The 22,769-nt window shown below is 43.9% G+C and overlaps 1 protein-coding gene across 2 annotated transcripts; it reads left to right on the forward strand.

Annotated features, from left to right (window-relative positions):
* Positions 1–9,871: 9,871 nt before the first annotated feature.
* Positions 9,872–18,536, forward strand: SPRY1 (sprouty RTK signaling antagonist 1). Of its 2 annotated transcripts, XM_081135986.1 has the most exons (3): positions 9,872–10,056; positions 10,727–11,440; positions 14,054–18,536. In XM_081135986.1, exon 3 carries the CDS (start codon positions 14,109–14,111, stop codon positions 15,066–15,068), a length of 960 nt encoding a protein of 319 aa, XP_080992112.1. In that variant the 5' UTR covers positions 9,872–10,056; positions 10,727–11,440; positions 14,054–14,108; the 3' UTR covers positions 15,069–18,536. The 2 variants fall into 2 exon arrangements, with proteins under 2 accessions (XP_080992112.1, XP_080992113.1); XM_081135987.1 differs by lacking the exons at positions 9,872–10,056; positions 10,727–11,440 and adding an exon at positions 11,842–12,295.
* Positions 18,537–22,769: the final 4,233 nt, after the last annotated feature.

The raw sequence follows: 22,769 nt of genomic DNA on the forward strand, positions 1-22,769 counted from the left end.
AATTATATGGCACAGATGTTATAATATGAAGAATTACGATCTATTATTTTCTCCTGTCTTACTCGGAGTTAAGGTTTCTTTTTAAAGGAGCATTGCTTCCTATACGATTAATAGTTTAAAGAAAATGATGTTCATATTTTAAGGAAGGATTTAAGAAATCCCCTTATAACCCAGACCTAGGTAGAATAACTACAAATCCACCACGCATAGATTTGACCAGATTACCTCTTTCTGTCCTACTACTGGATGAAGAGGCGAGGCAGGGAGGCAGTCTGGTGGGCAGATGAAAACGAAGGAGATGAGACAAACACCAACCTCCCCCCAGCAGAGCCCCGTACAGCTCCTTCCAAAACATGTAAACCTGCTGTCAAAATAACATGATGTGAACTGATTTGTGCAAATGATTGCAACTACTTTATAATTAAACATCTAGGGAATTATATATGTGAAATAGATATCTCTGTACATACGAGGGATTTAATTACATCCTGGATTAAAAGAAATTTTGACCCACGATTGAAAACAGATGGTCGATCGCCTCTCGGGTCCCAATGGTCGCTTTGTAAGCAAGTGACACTGGATTCTGTGCCTTCAAGAACGTTTTCCTCCACCTCATTGTTTTCCCAAATACTCATTAAAGAAGAAACACAAAGAACTCCACTGTTGGGTTTCTCCAATGTTAGAAATCAACGGATTAGCCTCGTTCGATTGAAAAGCTGTCTTAAGCATGGACCCTTGTGATTGGTCCCTAATCGGGAAGGAAACAGCTGATTTACTAAGTCTCCCTGTCACTTTTGCTCTTCCTACTTGGGACAATCCCAAATCTGGAATTTAGATTATGATTTGTCTCATTTTCTCCCTTATGTTTTTGACTTTATGCTAATGAGCCAATAATGTGGAAAAGAGATTTATTAAATATTATTCTCCTTATTTTGTTGGTGAGACAGTGAGACCCCCCCAAAAGACACAAAAATGAGTTTGAACTGAGAAGTATACAAATAGTTCTTGTTGGTCGTTTGTTGATTTGGTTGTTATAGAGCCCAGAAGGAACTTGGATTTCCTCTTCATCAATGAATTAGGTTCTTCCTTTAAGAGGGAGCCCTTTGCTCACTGCCCACGTCCGAGGACTGGGCTTCAAGATTCCACAGGGGCCGTGTGTGTGTGTGTGTGTGTGTGTGTGTGTGTGTGTGTGATGTGAACACAAAGTCCGAGTGCCTCACCGCCTAGAAGGAAAGACACATTTTCAACAAAGTGCTCAAAGTCAATAAATAATTAATTGCCGTTGTGCAAAATTATGCAAAGCAGTATAGAGTGTTGGGACATCCTGTAACTGAGGGAGAAATAATGGGCAAAGCTTCTGAGGTTAGAAGAACCTCAGCACATTCAAGGAACTAAAGGAATCCCAATGTGGCTGCAACATCGAGGACCAGGATGTGGCTGAAGCGAGAGGCAGGGGCCCGATCACAGTGACCCAAGGCCATGTCACAGGTTGGGATGCGAGACTGTGGACAATGGGAAGCAATTGATGAGTTTTTATGTTTAAAAAAAAAAAGTGATTAGTGTTTTAGGGAGCTCACACTGCTGGTATAGTAACTATTCTGGACAAAAATTGATACGTCTTGTTCTGGAGTAAGAGCAGGCAAGTCTTATTATTTGAGAGACATTTCATAAGGCTGTAGCTACCATTGATAGTTGTCCTCTGATGGCTCTGGGCAAGTCCACTGAAAACCTCTGGAAAGGATTCACCATTCCAGATGCTACGATTAACATTCTAGATTCAGGGAAAGAGGTCCAACTATCAACATCAGCAGGACGTTGGAAGGAGCTGATTCCAGCCCTCATGGATGACCTTGAGGGGTTCAAGACTTCAGTAGGGCAAGTAGCTGCAGGTGTGGTGGGAACAGCAAGAAAACTAGAGTTAGAAATGGAACCTGAAGGTGTGACTGCATTTCTACATCTTCCATCTTATGATGGAACTTTCCTGGATGAGGGGTTGCTTTCTGTGGATGAGCAAAGAAAGCGGTTCTTGAGATGGAATCGACTCCTGGTGAGGATGCTGCGGAGGTTGTTGAAATGACAACAAAGGATTTAGAATATTACATAAACTTAGTCGATAAAGCAGTGGCAGGGTTTTAGAGGAGTGACTTCAATTTTGAGAGAAGTCCTGTGGATAAAACACTATCAAGTCACATCTTGTGCTGCAGGGAAATCATTCATGAACGGAAGACTCAACCAAAATGCCACATTTCATTGCTGCCTGATGTTAAGACATTGCCGCAGCCACCCCAGCCTCCAGCAGCCACTGTCCTGGTCCGTCAGCAGCCATCAGCACCGAGGCATGACCTCCCCCAGCACAGAGCTTACCACTCACTGAAGGCTCAGCCGATGGTCAGCATTTTTAGCAATGGAGTATTTTTAAATTGAAGTGTGTACATTATTTTAGACATAATGCTATTGCACACTATGGACTGCAGTATAGTGTAAACATAGCTTTTACAGACACTGGGAAACCAAAAAATTCACGAAACTTGCTTTATTGAGATCGTCCCTTTATTGCAGTGGTCTGGAAGCAAACCTGCAATGTCTTCAGGTAAGCCTGAAACATCCTTTAAACCGACATCAACTGCATAACCTTTCCGTGACACTGTCGCGTAAGGAACAGCCTCAGCCCCCAGCCTCCTCCAGTGAGCACGGCCCGCGGCTGAGATGCATGCTCAGGATCCTGACTGTCTCCGCGCCGAGCAGGAGCCAATTAGCGATGTTTGCACAGGGCCTTATGAAAATACACCCGTCAAATGGCACACTGTCATGGAGGGCAGGGCCGCTCATTAATAAAACTCCTACCCCCAGATCAAGTTCCCTGGACAGTGTAAAAAAATCTCATTAATCTCATTAATTCAGAACCCACTTTGGAACCTGCAATGATTCAGGCCTGGTAGATGTGATTCTTATTAAGTACAAAGGCCACAGCTCAAAGTAGAAGGTGGAACCCAGAATGACTGTATTCAATAATTAGGGGACAGCAAACTACTGTGAGTTTAATTTTCCTCATTTTGGAACTTTAGATTTTAATATGTAGTGTACGAGGCAAAGGACTATATTTATTTTTGAATATGACTTACTGTTTAGACCTTTTACCTGTTAAGACGCCCCTCTCCATCTTCCCGGGTGTCCTTTCCCTCTCCTTTCCACCCTCACTCCCTTCACCTACAAAGCCAAAGCTCCAGAAAGCGTGTGACTGCCACTGACCCACCTGTCGCCAGAGGGAAAGAAAGTGCAGGGGGCAAGAGGCTAGTCAGGGAGGTTTCTGTATAAAACTAAAAACAAAGCTTGAACAAGATACAAAACGTGTTAAAAAGTAAAAGCACACGTTCGTTTAAATGACATCTCCTGACATTTGTTTTTTTCTCATTTTTAATAAACATCTTACTGGGTATAGTCTTTATGATTCAATACATATCCCTTAGAGGCAGAAAATGCTCCCTGCTGGACAAATCGCATGACACATTTCAAGGCCAGTGCAATGGCGCTGAATGGTCGATGGGTTGTGCTGCGGTGAGAATACAGACAGTTAAAGATGGGAAAGGAAAGGTCTGTGTTACAGGGGTGCTGAATATTCCATTTGTTTCTTTTTTCTTTTTTTAAAAAATATATCTTTATTGATTTCAGAGAGAGGAAAGGAGAGGGAGAGAGAGAGATAGAAACATCAATGATGAGAGAGTCATTGATCAAGCCCACAACCCGGGAATCGAACCTCGATCGCTTGGATCCTAGGTCGATGCTCAACTGCTGAGCCACGCCCGGCCGGGCTGAATATTCCATTTCTGTGGTGACATCTTCGTAGAGATACCACTAGGGCCATGGCATAAGAGAAAGGGCTTATACAGTGCTCGGGGGGGAAAAAAAGGCAAATTTCTTGTGCATTTTAGTGCCACGTGAAAAAAACTGTAAAGCATAATGACCATGTTTGTGTAGATATCATGCTCTCTTGGTTAAACGGAGATGGGGCAAGCAGATTAATTACCTGCTGGGAGAAGTCACCCAGGAATTGCATCCCATACTCAGGTAAATGTCACTCATTTCTGATTTAGGCTTCATCTGATCTACCTAGGAATTCTATTTCCCAGATGTGATCATCAGTACTGTCCTGTTTTTTACACTTGTTCTTTGTGTGTGTGTGTGGGGGGGGGGTGTTAATAAGGGACAGAACTCCTTTCTTTTTACTTCCAAGTGTCTCTTGATTGAAACCTCTGATTTGTTCCTGTATTAGGTATCACAAAAATAGTATTGAATTCAAAGGTAAAGTTAGGGTCTTAAATGTAGCACTTTAAGCACTAACATGCACGTGGCCATGATGGGCCCTGGGCAGGAATGTGCCTCACAAGGATACTGCCTGTGAGACTCCCTATGGTGGGAGAGGTGAGAGGAAGAACACAGGAAAACCCTGAGGAGCCAAAGCCCCAGGTGCATGGCCTTGGATGGGAGCAACCTGCCACTCCCAGGGATCATTTTTCCCCCTACATGTGGCTTAGCGAGCAGGGTGGGCACCCAGCAAGATAGTGAATGAACACAGTCTTCTCTCTTCTTCCATGACAGTAAGTGTTCCCCTCGGAGCCCTCACTCATTCTACATTTTCAAAAGAAAACAAGATACCCATCTCTTCTGCTAATTTGATTTCTGAAACAAGGAGTGGAGTGGCCCTTATAATGACCGCCCGGTATCATCTTTGATTCTGGATGCTTTTGGAGGCATCTAAAAGACAAAACCACTGTGCCTGCCCAAACTTACACTATCACTGGAAAGATAACGAAGTAGGGATACTGACTTTTAACCAATACATTAGAGCTAATGTATCCAAAAGGTGTTTACCTACTCAGAGTAGTTACTTAGAACAGGTACAGATGCTCCTCCACTTACGGTGGCTTTCCTCTTGATACCCCCATGTAAGCTGAAAATATTGTAAGTTGAAAATGCATTAACACACCTAACCTGCTAAGCATCGTAGCTTAGCGTAGCCCACCTTGCACGTGCTCAGAACACGTACATTAGCCTACAGTTGGGCACAATCCTCTAACACGGTGATGAACATGAATACCCAATTCCAGGGCTCAAGAGCATTTTCCAGGTTTTGAAGTTTGAAATGACTTATTTTCAACAATAGGTGGCGCTTCACCAGTTTTTGTTTAGTTGAAATGCATTGGCTATATGAAATAACCTCTGCTACCAACTTAAAAAATTAATACAAACTATTAAGATTCATAAAGTACTTTGGTAGTTGACAGAAACTATATCTGCCATATTTATGATCACAATGAACATTCTAAGAGATTATCCACCAAAAGAAACAGCAGGAATGTGCTTTTGGAAAATATGTGGAAGGATCATCTGTTTTTTTTACTTTTCTACTTGTTTTCAACTTGTAAATTGTTATTCAGCTACTTTTTAAAAAAACGCATATTTGCTTTTTTCACTCTCTATAATCACAGTTTACAAATTTTATAGATGTGACTGTTAATATTTGCAATGACCTTTATCTTAACTAGAAGTAAAATGTAAAAGATTAAAAATTCCAGATAAGTACTAAAGTGATCAGGGCTCATTAAATCCCATACTCTGAAATTATTGGCAGAGAGCTGCTCCACAACACACACACGCACACACGCAACATTCAGTTACGTGCTTAAACCTAGGAGTTCAGCCTGAGAAAAACAAAAGTAAAACTGAATTAACTCGAAACAATCGGAAGATAAAAGAATTTACTGTCTGGGGATGAAGCACCGGGAAAGGAAGGCCTGAAACGTTTCTTCATCACACAGCGTGTTTGAGGCGATGATAACTTACAAGAATTTATAGAGCTGTTAGGCTTACAAGGCACTGCCCACGTGCTGAGTCCGGCTGTGATCCGACCCGGGAGGCTGGTAAAGTATTGTTATTACTTGAAGTTACCGATGAGAGAGCAGGCTAAGAGGAACAGGTGAGGGTCACCCAGGAAAGTGACAAAGCGGGACGTGAACTCCACGTCAACCGACCCTGCACCCGGTGGCCTTTTCTCAATTCCATGTCATGGTGGACATGGGGACGTTATGAGAAAATGCGGCATGTCAGCTGAAGTTATAGACCCCGACACAGAAGAGGGATGTAGCAAAAACTCAGAGTTTAATCCGTGCATCCTATCGATTATTACAGACCCTGTGAACTGTTTTTGTAAGTGGAAATATTTAGACTGCTCCAAGAGAACTGCAAATCAAAGAAAACTAGATCAATTCTCTTTGGAAAAAACAACCTCTTGTAAGTTTTTTGTGTTTTCTTTTTTCAACGTGAGGCATTCTTATAGAAGACATGCCTAGAATCACTTCATCAGATAAATATTCTACTTTTATTTTCCCGTAGAAAGGACAAACGATAGCCTTTGGCATAGGTTATTTCAATAGGAATTAAAGATTAAAGCGGACAAGACTTTTAAGCTGTTTTTATTTTAATGAAAACATGGTTTCGTTTTCTTACTCTCCTATCTTTGGGGGCAGCTACAGGTTTAAATGAAGCCAGGTTCTCACGCACTTGTCTCTGAAGACACAGCTCGCCGTAGAGAGAGATCGAAATGGGGGATTAGTAACTTTGGCTGACCAGACTCAAAGGTGACACGGGGTGGTCATTACAAGGGCCACTCCGTTTCTTGTTCCAGGAACTAAATTGGCAGAAGAGATGGAAAACCCTGTTTTCTTCTGAATGAAAAACAAATGAGGGCTCAGAAGGGAACATTTACTATCATGGAGGGGGAGAGAAGACAGTGTTTGTTCTTCAGTTGGCTGGAGAAGAAATGAAGACTGTTTTGTACCAGGGCAAATGTGTGTCCTTATACAATCTTACCATGTGCATTTAATGAGTCAGATCCTTGCTATATAGTGATGCAGTCGTCTAACTTGTCACTTTGATTCTCTGTAAAGGAATATGACATGTAGGCACCAATTCGGAGCCCTGCCATCTGCATATCTCTCTTTTCCTACAACTTGTAGAAAAACACAGTCTCTGTGACAAAGGACACAAATGGTGAGGTGTGGGATTATAGAGCTGACAGAGACCCTACAAATCATCCAGTGTAATTTACTCAATGTATTGCGGGTCTGCCCACCTCCAGAATTTGAAACTAATACAGAATATTTGTATTTCAAATAGGGCAGGATGAGAATCACGCTTATGAAAATGAAGAGAATGTTTATGGAAAATTTACAGAATATGTTGGTCTATTTCTGTCAACTACAAAGATTGTTTACAAAAGGAAACTGAAAATAAAATGGCCTGTGCTTGCCAGCTTTTCTTGGGAAGTGTAGTAATATAGTGACTATTGCCCTAAAAGGAGAGACTTAGTTTCTGTTCTTGGCTCTTCATTGGTTTATTAGATACTTATAGGCGAACTCACCAACTTCTGTGAGTTTTTTGTTTGCTTCTCAACAAGATAAAAGATTGGGTTTATTGTCATGACTCTACAGACACAGAACAAGGCATTATTTTTCGAGAGCTTGGAACACATTATGGGTCTGCTATTTTGGCAAATAAAGTAGATAAATGAATAAGTTAAGCCTCTCCGTACTCCACTTTTTTTTTTTTTTTAAATCACTAGCAGTTGGGTGGAGTTGCTGGATCCCCTCTCGTATTTTACTTTATTCTTATTTCAAAAATCAAATCAGCAGAAGAGGTGGCTGATTTTCACATGAAAATGAACAAGTCAGGGCTCACTTTCCATCCACTTCATTCTTTCAGCTATATCTTAATATAGTAAGCTGAAAATTATTGTAAGATTTTCCCAAGGATATTTATTTACATTGTTTTTCCTTCTCAGGAGAATGTCATACTCCAGCTATCTATTTGTAGCCACGGCACATTATAATTAAATGTTCTAAATAAAGAAAAATGTCTATTTTAAGCTAAAATTTTAGAATTTCTACAAAGTCTTACAGTTGTAGGCAATCAAAACGGAAGGCAGGTTTTATTAACTGTCTTCTGGATCCAGGGTGGCAAGGTTATGTCTCTATTTTTTTGTAATCTAGTATTTAAAGAAAAACATATTGATGCATTTTAGTGCTAAATGATGTAAAGGGTCACTTGTCAAATTTGTGCAGCATAATATTTTATTTCTAAATAGAATATGACCCATGCCATAGATATGGCGTTATAGATAAAATGTCACAGATTTTACATATTATTATAATTTACAAATACTTAATTTAATGGAAATTGTAATTTAATACGTCTGTGGTCAAAATAGTTTGAAGTTTACTTGTGATAGGAATCTTTGAAATCTATTTTGTAGGATTTGTGGAAGTAGAATGTTCAGTGCTCCCTCTCCTGGTTTTATCACATTGGTGAACTGACCTCACGTCCCAAACTGGTGATGATAGCCGAGAAGACAGTTCTGCAGAACCAAATAAGATACCGTGATGTGATATCCTATTTCTGATTTGAGGATTACACATCAGTTCATAATGGTCAAGAAGCCTATCCATCATTAAAGTTCATTACATCCCAGAACAAAATGAGATCTACGGAAAAACCCCCCAGAAAATATGTATAATAAAGTTGATTTTATCTATTTTACTACAATTTATAATAGTAAGAGTGAATATGTAGTTCTTTGCTTGATTCTTGATCTATGCTATATTCTAGTGCTGCTTTCTTCTTGCTGATGGTCGTAGCAGAGCCCTCGGTTCCCTACAGGTATTCCCAAGCACACCTTTAATGCTCGAACATTTGTAAGTTTAGCAGAGAAAAAACCTAGTTTCTACAGAATCACTTGTTATTGAAAAGGAGATTTCAATAATTACTTTGAACTAAAAATTTCAATACTCATATTTATATGGGATTTAATTCTAGAGTTTTATTTTGTTTGCTTTGTTTTCCCAAAGACTTTAAGCTACTTTTTATATGTAGTACCAGGAGAAAATGTTTCCTTTCCACTTACTGTGGGTTTTTTATTTTCAGGTATTTTTTAAAAGTCTCTGTGGAACCTTAAATTTCACATATAGATATCCTAACTGCAGCATTAAGTATGTGATTTTGATAATAAATATCTACAATCCAATAGTTTCAAAGGAAACAAAAAGCAAGTTTCCTACAGATTAAAATGATCTTTCCCCAGTGACATGTCATACATATATCAGTAAGAATTATAAAACTTATTGGTAAATTATTTCTATTTTAATTAGTTGCCATTTAGCTGATTTTAAAAATAAATGGGTTGGGCTTTTTTTTTTTTCTTTTCCAAAAGTATAAAAATATATTGCAAATTAGAAGGAATTTGGAATTTTAAAATTTGATTGACTTCTGGGAAATTACATCACAAATCAAGATGAAGCAAATATTATAAAATCTACAGCAGGAAATTTCAGCTCTATGACATATTGTTATACACACTTGCGGTAAGGAGTCCATCTTTCAAGCTTTCAGATTTTACATATTCTGTACTTTGCTTTAAATAGGAACTGTAATATTATATTATCATCTTTTTTATATCAATATACATTTCCTTTCTAGCTGATCAGAAGCGATGGCTTCACATACAACTTTTTAATCTTTTTATTCTTCAAAATGACTTTGTAATTCAACTTTAAAGGTAGAGCCCGTATTTTTTTTTTTTTTTTTTTTAACTGAGAGTGATAACTGAAGATTGATGACTAAATTTAAAGGTATTCTTTTACGGCAAACTGCATTTGCGGGACTGTCAGAGGCATCCTGTTAGAGGATGTTTATTATACCCGTGTGCAGGGCAACATTTCCAAGTTGGTGTACATGGAGCGAGAGGAAACGACTGTGGGGAAATCCTGTTCCAGGTTTTCGGGCAGCCCGTGTGATTGACACATGATATCACGGGAGGCGTGTCCTGGAGTGGAGGTGGAGGTGGAGGCGAGGAGCTGAAATTGTGCGGAGCCGGAGCGGGATTGCTCTGTAAGGCACGCAGTGGTTTGCAGAGTGATAGCAGCAGACACAGCTCTCTGCCCGGCTAAGGAACAGCTACAGCCGCTGTAAATGTGCCTGAAAAGCAATTTCCAACCTTTGCGTTAGGTAAGAGCCACTTCCTTCCTTTCCTTCCGTAGACGTTTTAGGAAAGATTAGGTGAGAAATGCTGGCTTTTGCAAGGAACTGAATGTTTTCTTTGAACTCGCTTTATATCTGGTTGCAATTCGAATTTCCAGTAACCTTCCCACTGCTAAAACCAGTGCTCTTAAAGTAAATGCTGTCGCTGGGGAAAAAAAAAAAAAAAAAAAAAAAAAAAAGCCCTCAGGGTCCCTTCGACCCCCCCCCCCCCCATCTGAGCAGTAACAATTTTTAAGTCTGAAACGGTCGGGTGTGTGACAAACAGGGTGGTTTATACGGAAGAGGGGCTGGCACTCGGCGTGTGGACCAAATGCGTGTTTGTTTAGGCATTGTTGGAGGAGCAATTGTTTAAAACCTGAATTTCCCGTCTCTGTGTATTGATTTCCAATGCGCAGAGGCGTTGCTTGAACGCTGTTTGAACTCCTGGGCATTCCAAAGGGGCAAAAGCACTTCGGCAAAAACGTGCAAGACTGCATGTTACTTTGGTTCGCTGCTGACACGCCGACTGTGCGCCGTGCTGTCAATCACAGGGAGCAGCAACAGCCAGCACATGGCAGCGGGCGGCGGACGGCCCGCCCCGCGTCCGAGCGCCTGGAAAGAGGGAAATTAATGTGTTTTTATCTCTAATCCTCTGTAGCAGGCACCTCGGCCGAAGAACAGGAGGTTCGGAGGACTGGGAGTGAGCGCTGGCCAGGGAAGCTGACCTGCCAGGACCGGAGCTCCCGGGACGCGGCGCCCCACTTGCGCAAAGTGCGGATCAGGACAGTGCCTGGACCTGCGCGGGGCCAGAGGACGCCCCGCCTCTTCCCCCGAGAGAGCCCCCCATCCTCGCTCCCTTCACCACCCCCCTAAAAGAGCGGGTAAAAAGGCCCACCCCCACCCCCGGGGAGCGGCGGCCTTGGCCTCGCGGGCGTGCGCTCCCCGGCCCTGCTGCAGACGCAGGTTCGAGACCCGTCCGGGAGGGGGATCTTCGCCGGTCCACTGCTGCCTTTCGCACGAGGAGCGATCGGCACCGAGAAACCCTCTGGTTCGCGCGCGGCGCGCACTGCCCTCGCCGCCGCTCCCCGGCCGCTTGAGGAACCCGGGGCCTCCGAGGGGACTGCCCTTTGGTTCTTGGACGGGCTGCGGGAGAAGAGACCAGAGGTGGATGCTACTGAACCGCGCGTCCGAAGAGAGCTGTGAGCGGTGTGCGCCGGAGCCGTGAGCTCCGCGGCCGGAAGGGGGCCGCGGGGAGCGCTCCTGCCCGGCGGCGGCGCGGGCCATGCCCCCTCGCCCGCCCCGCCGCGCTTGATGCGGCGCCTGCCCGCCGCCCGCACCGGGACCTGGGCCCCCCGCCACCGCCGCGGCCTAGGTGAGCATGGGGTGGGCGGGCGGCAGGTGCGGGCTAGGGCCAGAGAACCTGTGGGCGGAGGACAACGATGCAGGGTCCCCGTCCCGTTTCCTGGAGCGGCGGCGCCTTGGCCTGGGCGTCGTTTCAGGGTACCCTCCACGCAAAAGTTGGATTCGAGGAGGCTTATGGGGTTACTCCCCGGAGGGCCGGGAGCTTCTTGACTTGTGCCGGTGTCGGGCTTTCTGTGGCTGGGTCTTCTACCGACTGGGCACCAGGCAGGGCACCCGGCAGGGCCGTGAGCGCGCGAGCGAGTGTGCGCGCTCTTGAGCGCGCGCGCGCTTGTGCGCGTGTGTGTATGTGTTTGTGCGCGCGCGCGTGCGGGGAGGCAGACCCCGGAATTCGCGTCACCCCCTAGACAGAACCAGCCTGGGACCCCCAGCCCTAGGTTCTGCCCATTTGTCAGCCGCGGAGCGGCGGGGAGGCCACGGCCCCTTTAAAGGGCAGCCCGCCCTTCGAGTCATGGACACCTCCGCCTCCGCCCCCCGCCCGCTGGAGCGGAGGAGAGAACTTGTTTTCATTCATAACTTTTTCCTTTTCCTTCCTCTCCGTCAACTATTTATTCAGCGCTCCGGGCTCGGAGCGCAGAGGGCGCGCTCCCCCGCCGGCCAGGCGATGTGGCGGCGCTGCGGTGCGGCCCCGGCCCCGCGCCTTCGTGCTCGGCCTTAGGAGGCCGCTGCGCGCCCAGGTGCAGACGCGCGGGGCGTACCGTCGGTGCCGCAGGCCCGCTCGGGATCCGTGAGCCACCTCGGTGGGGACACAGACTGGTTTTGGAGAATCCACAGCGATCCTTGGGATGTGAGGGGCTTGTCCGAGAAGGTATCGACTTGGATCGTGTTTTTTCGGGGCGAACCGTTTGCCCAGAGCATGTGAGCGTGGGGGGAGGAGGGGGGGGCTGTACCTGCTGCCTAGGGGCCTTGCTTCAGACCAGAGGTGGTTCACTTTCTTTTTATCTGCTGACTGACCTTCCCAGCCAGCAGGCACTTTGTGACCACGGTCCGTGAAAACACAGTTTACAGCCGTGCCTGGGGTTTTTCCTACCCTCTTCAAAGCCTTCTCCACCGGGTTTCCTTCCGAGTGAACCCTGCCTTAATCCTTTGACACACTCTCTTCGCTTTCGAAGCCCCGGGTTAACCAGTTGCCTGCGGGAGGAGTGCTATGCAGTGGCCACGGGCTAGTTTTCAGTCCTGGAGGACTCCGGGGCTGAACCCAGCAGGTTGTGAGCCCGTGGGTTCCCATGGGCAGTGCAGGAAGAATGAAGCAGAGCCTTGGGAGAATGAGGGAAGGAACCCCCAGAAGTTAACATACAGGACAGCGTGGGGACATTCACTCTAGTTATTAGATGAAATGGACTTCTTTCTGCTTAATTCCTTAAGCTGGTGGTTTGGGGTTTTTTTTGGCTCAAAGTGGCAGTGGAGAATGGGCATTTTTCTTTTCGTTCTTGAATTGGATCGGATCTGTAGACTTTGGAAGGAATTTGTGTGAAAAATATTGTAGTTTACCACTGATTGAAAACGGAAACGATTTTCTGTTTGGTCGTTTGTTTTATGAAGAATGCATTATAAATGAGAAGTAATTTACTGTTGGAAAGGAAACACAACTGTTCATTTTTATCAGGGTATTGCCGTACTTATTTCATTACAAGAAGCATGTTAATTCAGAGTTGGCAATGTTTTTAAAAATCAGGCTGTCATGTAAATACAGATTTTTAAGTTAGAGGAATTGCAGATAATTAAAATGGCGAGGATTTCCCTGTGCCGCTTTAAAGGCCTAACGCTTATTTGTGCATGAAAAGGTTTTCTCATTATGTGAGTGAGCCCTTATTTAAACTTTTAAAAAATCCTTTCGTGATTTCAAATGTGAATCCTCTAACATGAACAGAGCTGTACCTCGAGCCGTGTGTGCGCCTGCGCCTCTGGGCTCACTTTCGTGGCTATAAACACCAAGAGCTGCCGTATTCGTCTATATTCATTTTGCATCTTGTACATTAATAATGAGCTAGCTTGAAAACCCTGGTTGCTACAGAAAATGACTTCTTATTTTGAGACTCCATTTTAGTTTGGAATCTTTTTTTTAATGGATGAAGTATACCTTGACTAATTTCTTCATCATTAATCTAATGCTTGTAACAGCAAACAAATGGCAGAAAAGCAACAGCACCAAAGCCATTTTTAAGTGCATATTTTCCATTATGGAGAACACCGATGAACTGATACTGAGCTTTCTATTCCAGTGCCTATGCTCAATATTCCCTACAAGGGGATATTTTCATTATTTGTTAGTTTCACCAACAGGAAGGCAGTACTTCTTGATTCCACTTTTTACAAGTTGAATAACCTAATTTTTATGGCATGGGGTCTCTTGCTCACATTCTTCTTCCATGATGTGGTCCTCGGCCTCTCTTGGATTGGACTCCGGCCAGGACCCCAGCATCATTGTAATCCGCTGATGAAGGTGATCATTACCAGGTGCTTTAGGCAATTTGTGACTTGACAGGGTTTCTCTCCCTTCCCCCCCAAAATACTTCCTGTCATTTATTTTCTCTCTCTGTTTTTTTCATGTTCGATTTCCTTTTAGGATTTCAGATGCATGCCAGGTTTCCGCTGATTGCCAGAATTCAAGATCACTACACATGGATCCCCCAAACCAGCATGGCAGTGGCAGTTCATTGGTCGTGACCCAGCCACCCACTCTAGACAGCCGGCAGAGGCTCGACTATGACAGAGAGATCCCGGCTGCTGCTATTTTGTCCCTAGACCAGATCAAGGCCATCAGAGGCAGCAACGAATACACGGAAGGGCCATCAGTGGTGAAAAGACCTGCTCCTCGAACAGCCCCCAGACAAGAAAAGCATGAGAGGACTCATGAAATCATACCAATTAATGTGAATAACAACTACGAGCATAGACCTGCGAGCCACCCGGGACACACAGGACTCTCACATCACGCCCGAGGCCCCATTCTGAGCAGATCTACCAGCACTGGGAGTGCAGCCAGTTCTGGGAGCAACAGCAGTGCGTCTTCTGAGCAGGGGCTGTTGGGAAGGTCACCGCCAGCAAGACCTGTCCCTGCTCACCGGTCTGAAAGGGCAATCCGGACCCAGCCCAAGCAGCTAACTGTGGATGACTTGAAGGGCTCTTTGAAAGAGGACCTGACCCAGCACAAGTTCATCTGTGAGCAGTGTGGGAAGTGCAAGTGTGGCGAGTGCACGGCTCCCAGGACCCTGCCGTCTTGCCTGGCCTGTGACCGGCAGTGCCTCTGCTCTGCAGAGAGCATGGTGGAATACGGGACCTGCATGTGCTTGGTCAAGGGCATCTTCTACCACTGCTCCAACGACGACGAGGGCGACTCGTACTCGGATAGCCCTTGCTCCTGCTCCCAGTCACACTGCTGCTCTAGGTACCTGTGCATGGGAGCCATGTCTCTGTTTCTACCTTGCTTGCTCTGTTACCCTCCTGCCAAGGGATGCCTGAAGCTCTGTAGGGGGTGTTACGACTGGACCCACCGCCCGGGGTGCAGATGTAAGAACTCCAACACTGTCTACTGTAAGCTGGAGAGCTGCCCCTCCCGGGCGCAGGGGAAACCCTCATGATTTGGGAGGTGGGTTGGACCTCCTGAACTCCTAACTTGCAAGCTGTGGCTGTTAAAAAAGATGCCATTCGATGCTGGTTTTATGTTCTTTACGACTTTGCCATTTCCCGCCTTCTCTCCTCCTGTTCCCAAGGCTTGACTTGCGGATGGTACCCTCTCGTGGACGATCAGTGAGAATGGACTGGGTCCCGCTCAGGACAAGAACCTCTGCCACCCACTGAGAGGGTGTTGGGAGGCACTGGCTGGGGTTTCGTGTAGCCTTTTTGTTCTGCAAGCAACTTTCCAAAGTTGTCCACACGAACACACCCGCACACACCCAGGTGACAGTGATTTAGAGCTGTTTTTGATGGGGTTACTCTGGGAGCAGGGAAATTGGTGTTTAAAGAAGCAACCCTTTAATTGCTTAAATAAGCTATGTATTCACTCTCTCTCCAATTAGTGCCGTCTTCCTAGCATTGGACCCTTAAGTAGCACTGGGGGCATATTTTTGTTATAACATAAAAGTTTTCCTTTAACCACTGCCTTCTTGCCCCTCAGTTCTCTCCCCTCGGTTTTGGCATTGTCTTATTCTAGAGATGCCAGGTGGTTTGTTTTGTTTTTTGTTGTTTTTTTTTGTATGTAATGTTAGATTCGCTCTACAATGTAAATCTTCACATTGGAGATATTTTGGTTGTATCTTGATGATCTTCACTCTAGCTTTGTATTTGTGAAGGATTCAGCTACCTTCCTGCCACACCCCACACCTTTCACCAAATTTCTCTTGTCATTGAGGGCACTTGGCTTACGGAAGTTGTTATTTATAGCTGATCGATCTGCAGGTGTCAGAGAAGTATGCTGCCTAAAGAGATCTTGGCTCCTGAATGGTCCCTTTGCCTCAGTTAGTTAACAGCTGAGTAAGTCTAATCTCTTCTGCGTTTTCATTGCCTTAACCACAAATTGTGGTGCTTTTTGTATATTTTATGTATAAATCACAAAATTGAATTCTGACTATTTTTAAGACAAAAGTCTGTTAAACTTTTTTATTGTAAAGAATATTTATTATGCGAATCTCTATTATTTTATGATATTTATTGCAAAAAACTGTTGAAATGTACTCATGTCTGACTATAACAAGATATCAATACATAACGGAAAATAAGGTGACACGAAGAAAGCGCATATGTTAACTATAATGCAGAAATATATTAATGAATGAAACCGTCTCTTGATTTCCTCATTTATTGCCCTGTACTGCTATGGTGATTTTGGTCATGTGCTTTCACTCTTTTCTTCATGCACACTCATTTAATTTCTCTCAATACACCGAATCTAGACACAGGTGAGCTCAAATTTTGAACTAGACGTTTCCTGGAAAATGCGTTCATCAAAATTTGTAATCCAAATTCTGTTTCAACAAATCTCCAAGTGAGTCGCTATAAAGTGAAAATGTTTTGCAATTCGTATAAACAATCCCTCCCATTTTGGCCGTTTTTTAAGCAAGAGGTTTTGTGGAGGTCATCGTGTCTTGGAACGGCCTGTATCTAGAAGTTATTAAAAATATTTATCTTAACCCTTGGGTTAATCAGAAATTAATCTTCACCAGCAAAACGTAAAGACTTTAGTTCTGTAGGCGTGTTAGGAGTCTCAGGCACTGTCGCTTTAATAAGACACTCTAGGAGTCAGAGTGCACACATTGTCAGAAAGATGTTTTAGAAACATTCCTGACCCTATCTTTTCGTTTCCTTTAGTGAGTCTTTAACGTGCCCTACCATCTTTATTTCTGTGGAATCATGTCCTGTGGAATAAGGAATCCGAGGGCCTGAAACTTTATTATAGAAAAAGTAAATATTTTTGTTTTTTAGTCTGCTAAAACCACTACCTAGCCCTAGTGCCTTTTGGTCTAATAAAATTCTGTTTAAGTGAATCCCCAGACGCGGTTTCACTTACTCCCTGGGCCTAAGTAGTATGTCAGACCCGAACAGTTACCTGGGCTTGAGCAGGACATAATTTGAACCCAGGATTTAGGCTTTCAAAACCTGTATCCAGCCTTTTTGTTTCGATCGGCATCTCTTAGATGACTTGGCTCCTAGCTTTAGAAGTATTGTTCTTTGTAAACAGGCCTTGGTTTTGTTTTAATCAGACAAGGCATAAGTGATAGAAGCCTATTTCAGTGCTGTCCCATCAAGCCACTGAACCTATGAGTTGGCATTGTGACATTTGATAATCAGATGGTATCTGTAATCTCTGAAAGCACACAAATATTCGTGTTTGGGAGGCTACTTCATAATCTCGCATTTCAAAATGTGAACTTCCTCGGGCACTCAAGTTATGCGATGTTATCACTGGCTCCTTAATACTGAGTATTTCATTGAGAATGTGACTCCTTAATGAATGAAGTGTAAATACAGACTCCCTCAAAATACTGTGTAATTTTTTTCTGTTATTATTCAGACTCTTGGTATAATTAGGAGCTGGTGTGAGGACTGTCTGTAGTTACAATAACCAGACTAAGAAGCTGTCGTTTCTATTGAAAGAAATGTATAACTTTTACGAGCATGAGGTATGCTGGGGCGTTTGAGCTTCTGGCTCTAGCTGAATGCAGGAAGGCTACAGCCCCGCGCCGGGCCTGCCGGGCGCTGCGTGCGCTGCCAGGGCGCCGGGCCCGCCTTTGGAAGCAGCGACGGGCTAGAGGTGCAGACAAATGCAGGCTTGTCAGGCGGCGAAGCAAAAACACTTTGATTCAAAACTTCCTCCTTTGTGATGGTTGAAACCTAGAAGGAAAAAATACTAGGGTGTGTCCTCATAAGTGCTTTTGAACCTGATACTGGTCGTCATTGAAAGTGCTAAGGCCCTGAAAGCATCCGCAAGCCTGAAGTTTCTTGCAGTGCCACTGACACTCGTTGATCCTGCTCAGTGGAAATAACACGCCCCACGGATGGCCTTTCTATTCCACGTCCTGTTCTCCCTCAGCTACTGCGGCTCGACAGAGTGAACCTTCCTGTTAAATAGTTTCTTCCCAGCGTATTTTCTGACTGCCAATTCTTTTTCAAGGGAGTTTTATTTAGATAATTAAATTGTGAATAAAACCAATACCGGATTCCTGTAATTGAGAAGTTTCCTGTCAACAGAGTTTATAAAATGTAACCTAGCAGAAAAATGAACTGTGAAAAGATAGATAATGCTGCTTTTTGTGAAGGCCTAAGGTGAATCCTTAAATTATAGCCTGTTATAATTATTTTATGGTTTTCAGAATCCAAACCCTAGAATATTCTAGTTAATGACTAAAAAAATAAAAGTTAAAAAACAGTGGTCTTTAAAGTGAAAGGAAGCAAGTTAGAAACTAATCGTGTTTTTACCCTAAAATTGATATTGGAAGCAACTCAGAAGATTCATTTCTGGAAGATTGATTTAGTTTTTGAAATTGTCTCCTTTTTCCTAGATCTTTGCTTAATAGAGTGTTATATTTCATGGCCGTTTTTACGTATAGCTCTTTAGCAAAAAAAAAATTAAAAAAAAAAATCCCTGTTGAAACATTGAAATACTGAAACAAACAGAAAAAAAAAGAGTGTCTAGACAGTTCTCATCTAAAACTCTACACCATATAGGGTGTTGTTTTTTTTTAATTGCAAGAAAGAGTTTAGAATCTTTGTCTTGAAAACAAAACTTTAAGTCCTTTTGGCCAACTGACAGAAGACTGTTTCCTCCATTGTCTCACTGATTAGATATAACCCAAATAGCCATGTACTTAATTGACAACTTGTTGATTTTTCCAATATTCTCCCAGACTCCTCCCAAGCCATGTTGCTACATTTTTTAACACCTACTAGGAGCATCATTCTTTTTGCAGAAGAATTCCAGAGCTAGAGCTGGATCTCAGTCTGTCTTGCTTAGTGTTTCTCAACTATGTGTGAAAACTAATAGGTCACCAGTTAAAAAGTTAACGATTTCAGAAGTCTGTGTCATAGCTCAGACCTACTGTATCAGAAGTATCTCCAGAGGAGGAGCTGGGTATTCTGGTTTTTAAAAACGCTTCTTGGGTGATTTTATCAGGCAGTTTTGAACTGTTTTCTTTGCTTGATGTCTTCATTGTGAGGATGTAGAAACAGAGGCCTGGCTTACACAGATAAACTGTTCGAGGTGCCCAGGGTAGAGCCGGGACCCTCCCTGGATTCAGGATTTTCTTCTCTCAGCAGCAAGCCCAGCACCTCTATCTGCACTAGCCTTTACTGTTCATTCTCTGCCAGGAGGTCTTCCCTTCCTGATTCATGTATTTGAGCATAATGGAGGAAATGGAATGCTTTTCTGCATATGTTATTTGCACTTAACTCCCAGAAATGAGTAGCAAAGGACTTCATTGCCATGATTATTTTTCACAGGTTAATATTAAAGTTAACAACGCCATTAGAAGACGGAGCATGCGTGCTTCCTCTGGCCAGGTTTAGGTGAGCAAGTTGATTTAATCGGTTTGTAAATGGTGTGATAACTTGACATCTAGATTTAAGAACTTGCGTGATGGTACGTCTTGTTATCCTGGTTGCGTTGGGATCACAGCCATTCAAAATCACATCTAAATGTTCTCTTTTGTCCTGTTAAAAAGATTGGTGTTACCTGTCAGTTGAATTATACTAGACATGGTAGTAATTCTAACTGCAAAAACTATCAGAGAACCTAGAGCTGTCTTGCACTGGGTAAGGTGGGAACATATATTAGAAGCTTCCATCATTCACCAGTGGTCCAAGAGTTTCTTTTGATAAAATAATCATAGAATCGTACTCTCAGTGCTAGAAAGAAACTTTAACAGTCATTTAATTCATCTTCTTTAATTTAGAGATGAAAAAGCCAAGTTCACAGAGGTTACTTACTGGAAGTCAGGCTCTAGGTGTCAAAAATAAAATAACTTTATGGACACCTACTTGCTGCATATGTACACATGGTGAATGGTTGGAAGGAAGGAGGTTGTTGGGATGGTTTGAATGAAGGTTTCAGGTTAATTTTTGTTATAAAATTGAACAAATTTGTTAAAGTACCATGGACTAATGGTAGTCTGGGGAAAGAAGTAAGTGCCATAGAGGGGAATCAGAAAACTAGCTGAATATATTTGACCCAAGAAAACATGGTGTGCAATTGGGAAAACAGTTCCTGTTTGGTTAGCAGTTGAAAACTTCAGCTGTGCATTCAAATCATCTGAGAGTAAAAAACAACCACAAACAATACCTGTGTCCAGAACCCCCTCTCCCCCCAGGCCAGTCAGTCAGAGTCTTTGAGGTGGGGCTTTGACTTTAGTTTGTCCTAAAAGCACCCCAGGTGAGTTAGATTCAAGGTGCGTGGAGGAGAATTGTGGGAGATTAAAATGGAAAATTTAGAAAAAGAAAGCCAGAGGTGTTAAGGGTCAGAACTAGCTTAGAGGTTAGTGGGAATGGGAAGAGGGGTCCATGTGGGAAGTATTACAAATGGTCAATCTATAAGACTTTGTAGTTACCTGTATGTGGGCTTGAGATGGAGGAAAGAATTAAAGATGACACTGAATTTTTAGAACTAGGTGAACAGGCAAAGGGTAATTCTGTTAGAAGAAATGGGTGGAATTCATTTAGGAGGTATGTGGGATGGGAAAAGTTATGAGTTCTATTGGAATAAACCCTGGAAAATGCCAGTGAGTTTCCAGCAGGTCATTGAGAAAGAAGTCTAGAGTTGAAAAGGAAGGGAGTGATCCTATGATCCACGTGGGGGTGACAGGGACTCTGTGGTATAGATCCCTAAGGGAAAGGTTGGGATTAGATCAGACTAGGGACAGAATCTTGAGGAATAAACCCGTGTTTAAGGGAGAGGCAGGACACTGGGCCAGTAGCTGAGAGGTAGACAAAGAAGCCTGAGCGCCAAGAGATGGTCATGTTTTAGATCTCCGGGAGACTTGCAAGATGGAAGTTGGTCATTAAATGTCAGGAGCTGCGGAGACTCCCAACTCGACTTGGTGGATGGTATTTAGGTGAAGTTGTGGCAATAAAAACAAGGCTGCCCGGGATGAGTGAACGGCTGGATGGTGAGTACTTGAAGATAACAGTTTAGACTGTTCTAGAATTTTTGAGATAGGAAAGGAAGTCGAGGCAGGTAACAGGTGAGGAGGGTGTTTAGAATAACAGAAACCTGAGCCGTTTTGTGGGGAGAGAGAGACGGCAATGGAGAAGGAGAGGAAGAGGCTGAAGGGACACGGTTGCCGGCGTGGGCAGGGAGGACAGAAGAGAAGGCACAAAGGGGCCTTTCACCTGGGCGAGCGAGGCCCTCCTCCCAGGGTGAAGAACACGGGAAGAGAAAGAGAATTCGGACGGAAGGGGGAGCTGCCCCCCCCCCCCTTCGGGTAAGCAGGGGATGGCCCTCTGTTGATCGTTAGCACGCACCGGGGCCTGAGCTTGGGTCTGCTACTAAACGTTTTTCAGATTTCACCTAGACATTCGTCGCAGCAGCTGGTTAGAGGGGCAGTTAAAGCAGAGAATGAGGGGCCAGGTCGCAGCGGTGAGCTTGAAAGGTCAGGGGCTTGGGCCGCAGGGCCTGGCTGTTGCTGGCGTGGGGGGCCGAGCCGCACCGAGGTCCCCGTGAGGAGGAAGTGCAGGGTTCCAGGGAGCGCCGACGGACGGCTGCGGCCTAGCACAGGGGGTCTTCAGGCCGCAGTCTTAGAAGGTGGCTCTTTTTAAATGCCGGGGAGATCTGGACTTTCTCTGTGCCGATGGGGAGCGGAGGTACCGAGATTTCTGGAGCGAAGGTTGAAGAGGCGGCGGAAACAGGCCCGTGTGTTGGAAGAGTTGTTAATTGAGGCATTAAAGTGCCAGAGGTGGAGATGGAGAGGAAAATTTAGAGGCTGCTGTTTATGTTCGGAAAGGAGGTTCTTAGACACTTTGACTTGTTTTTAAGCTAATGGATTATAAATCCAGTAAATAAGACCTGATAAAAATGTCAGATTTCTTTATAAGGAATGAACTAGTGGAGTAGAATTTATTTCCAATGAAATGTGCTCCATTTATAGCACAAGTGATCTATTCACAAAATCTGCTATTGAATAAAGGAAATATCTTCATGAAAATTGATTGACCAGTCAATTCAGTCAAAATAGTACATGAAGCCGAAAGCCCTGCCTTCCCCAGTCTCTCCCTGAAGCATTGGTGCACGTCAGAAAATAGAGGGCCTGGGTCCCCGAGCCCAGTCCCACCTACCTCACGGTTCTGTTGCAGATTTGCAGTGCAACCTGTGAGTCAATTTGGTGCCTTAGCAGAAGTACATTTTATTCTTCTGGGTCGCCCAGAATCTGCCTTCTACTTCCAATGTAGAGAGGCCTGTCTTTACAAAGAAAGCTGCTGGTGTCAGAGTTATTTACAGAGTAGTTGAAGTTCTAACTGGTTTCTTTGTGGTTTATAAACCTGCTCTTGGAATTACCTCTAATTTCCTCTTTGTGTCTGCCTTTGGCCATGTTTAGCTTTGGTCCTTTAGTACTAGAAACAATTCAATTAGGGCAGATAAAATAAAGATGAAACTGAAATTTATCAGTTTAATTTCTTGCCATCTAATGCCTAGAACAGTGCTTGTTACCGTAGACTAGGAACTCAATTAAATGCTTGCTGCTGATTGCCTTGCCAGATTTATTCTCGAAAGCTTCAGAGCAAGGGCAGATGCTGAGATTAGTGACCAAACTGAATTTTTGGTTTTGCAGGGCTTTTGATACTGTTTTTAATGTCAA

This window comes from Miniopterus schreibersii, assembly GCF_964146895.1.
Source record: "Miniopterus schreibersii genome assembly, chromosome: 4".
Classification (NCBI taxonomy): domain Eukaryota; kingdom Metazoa; phylum Chordata; class Mammalia; order Chiroptera; family Miniopteridae; genus Miniopterus; species Miniopterus schreibersii.

Bases quoted from the DNA above. Each gene is read 5' to 3' on its own strand.
- SPRY1 (XM_081135986.1), top strand. From the start codon at position 14,109: ATGGATCCCCCAAACCAGCATGGCAGTGGCAGTTCATTGGTCGTGACC.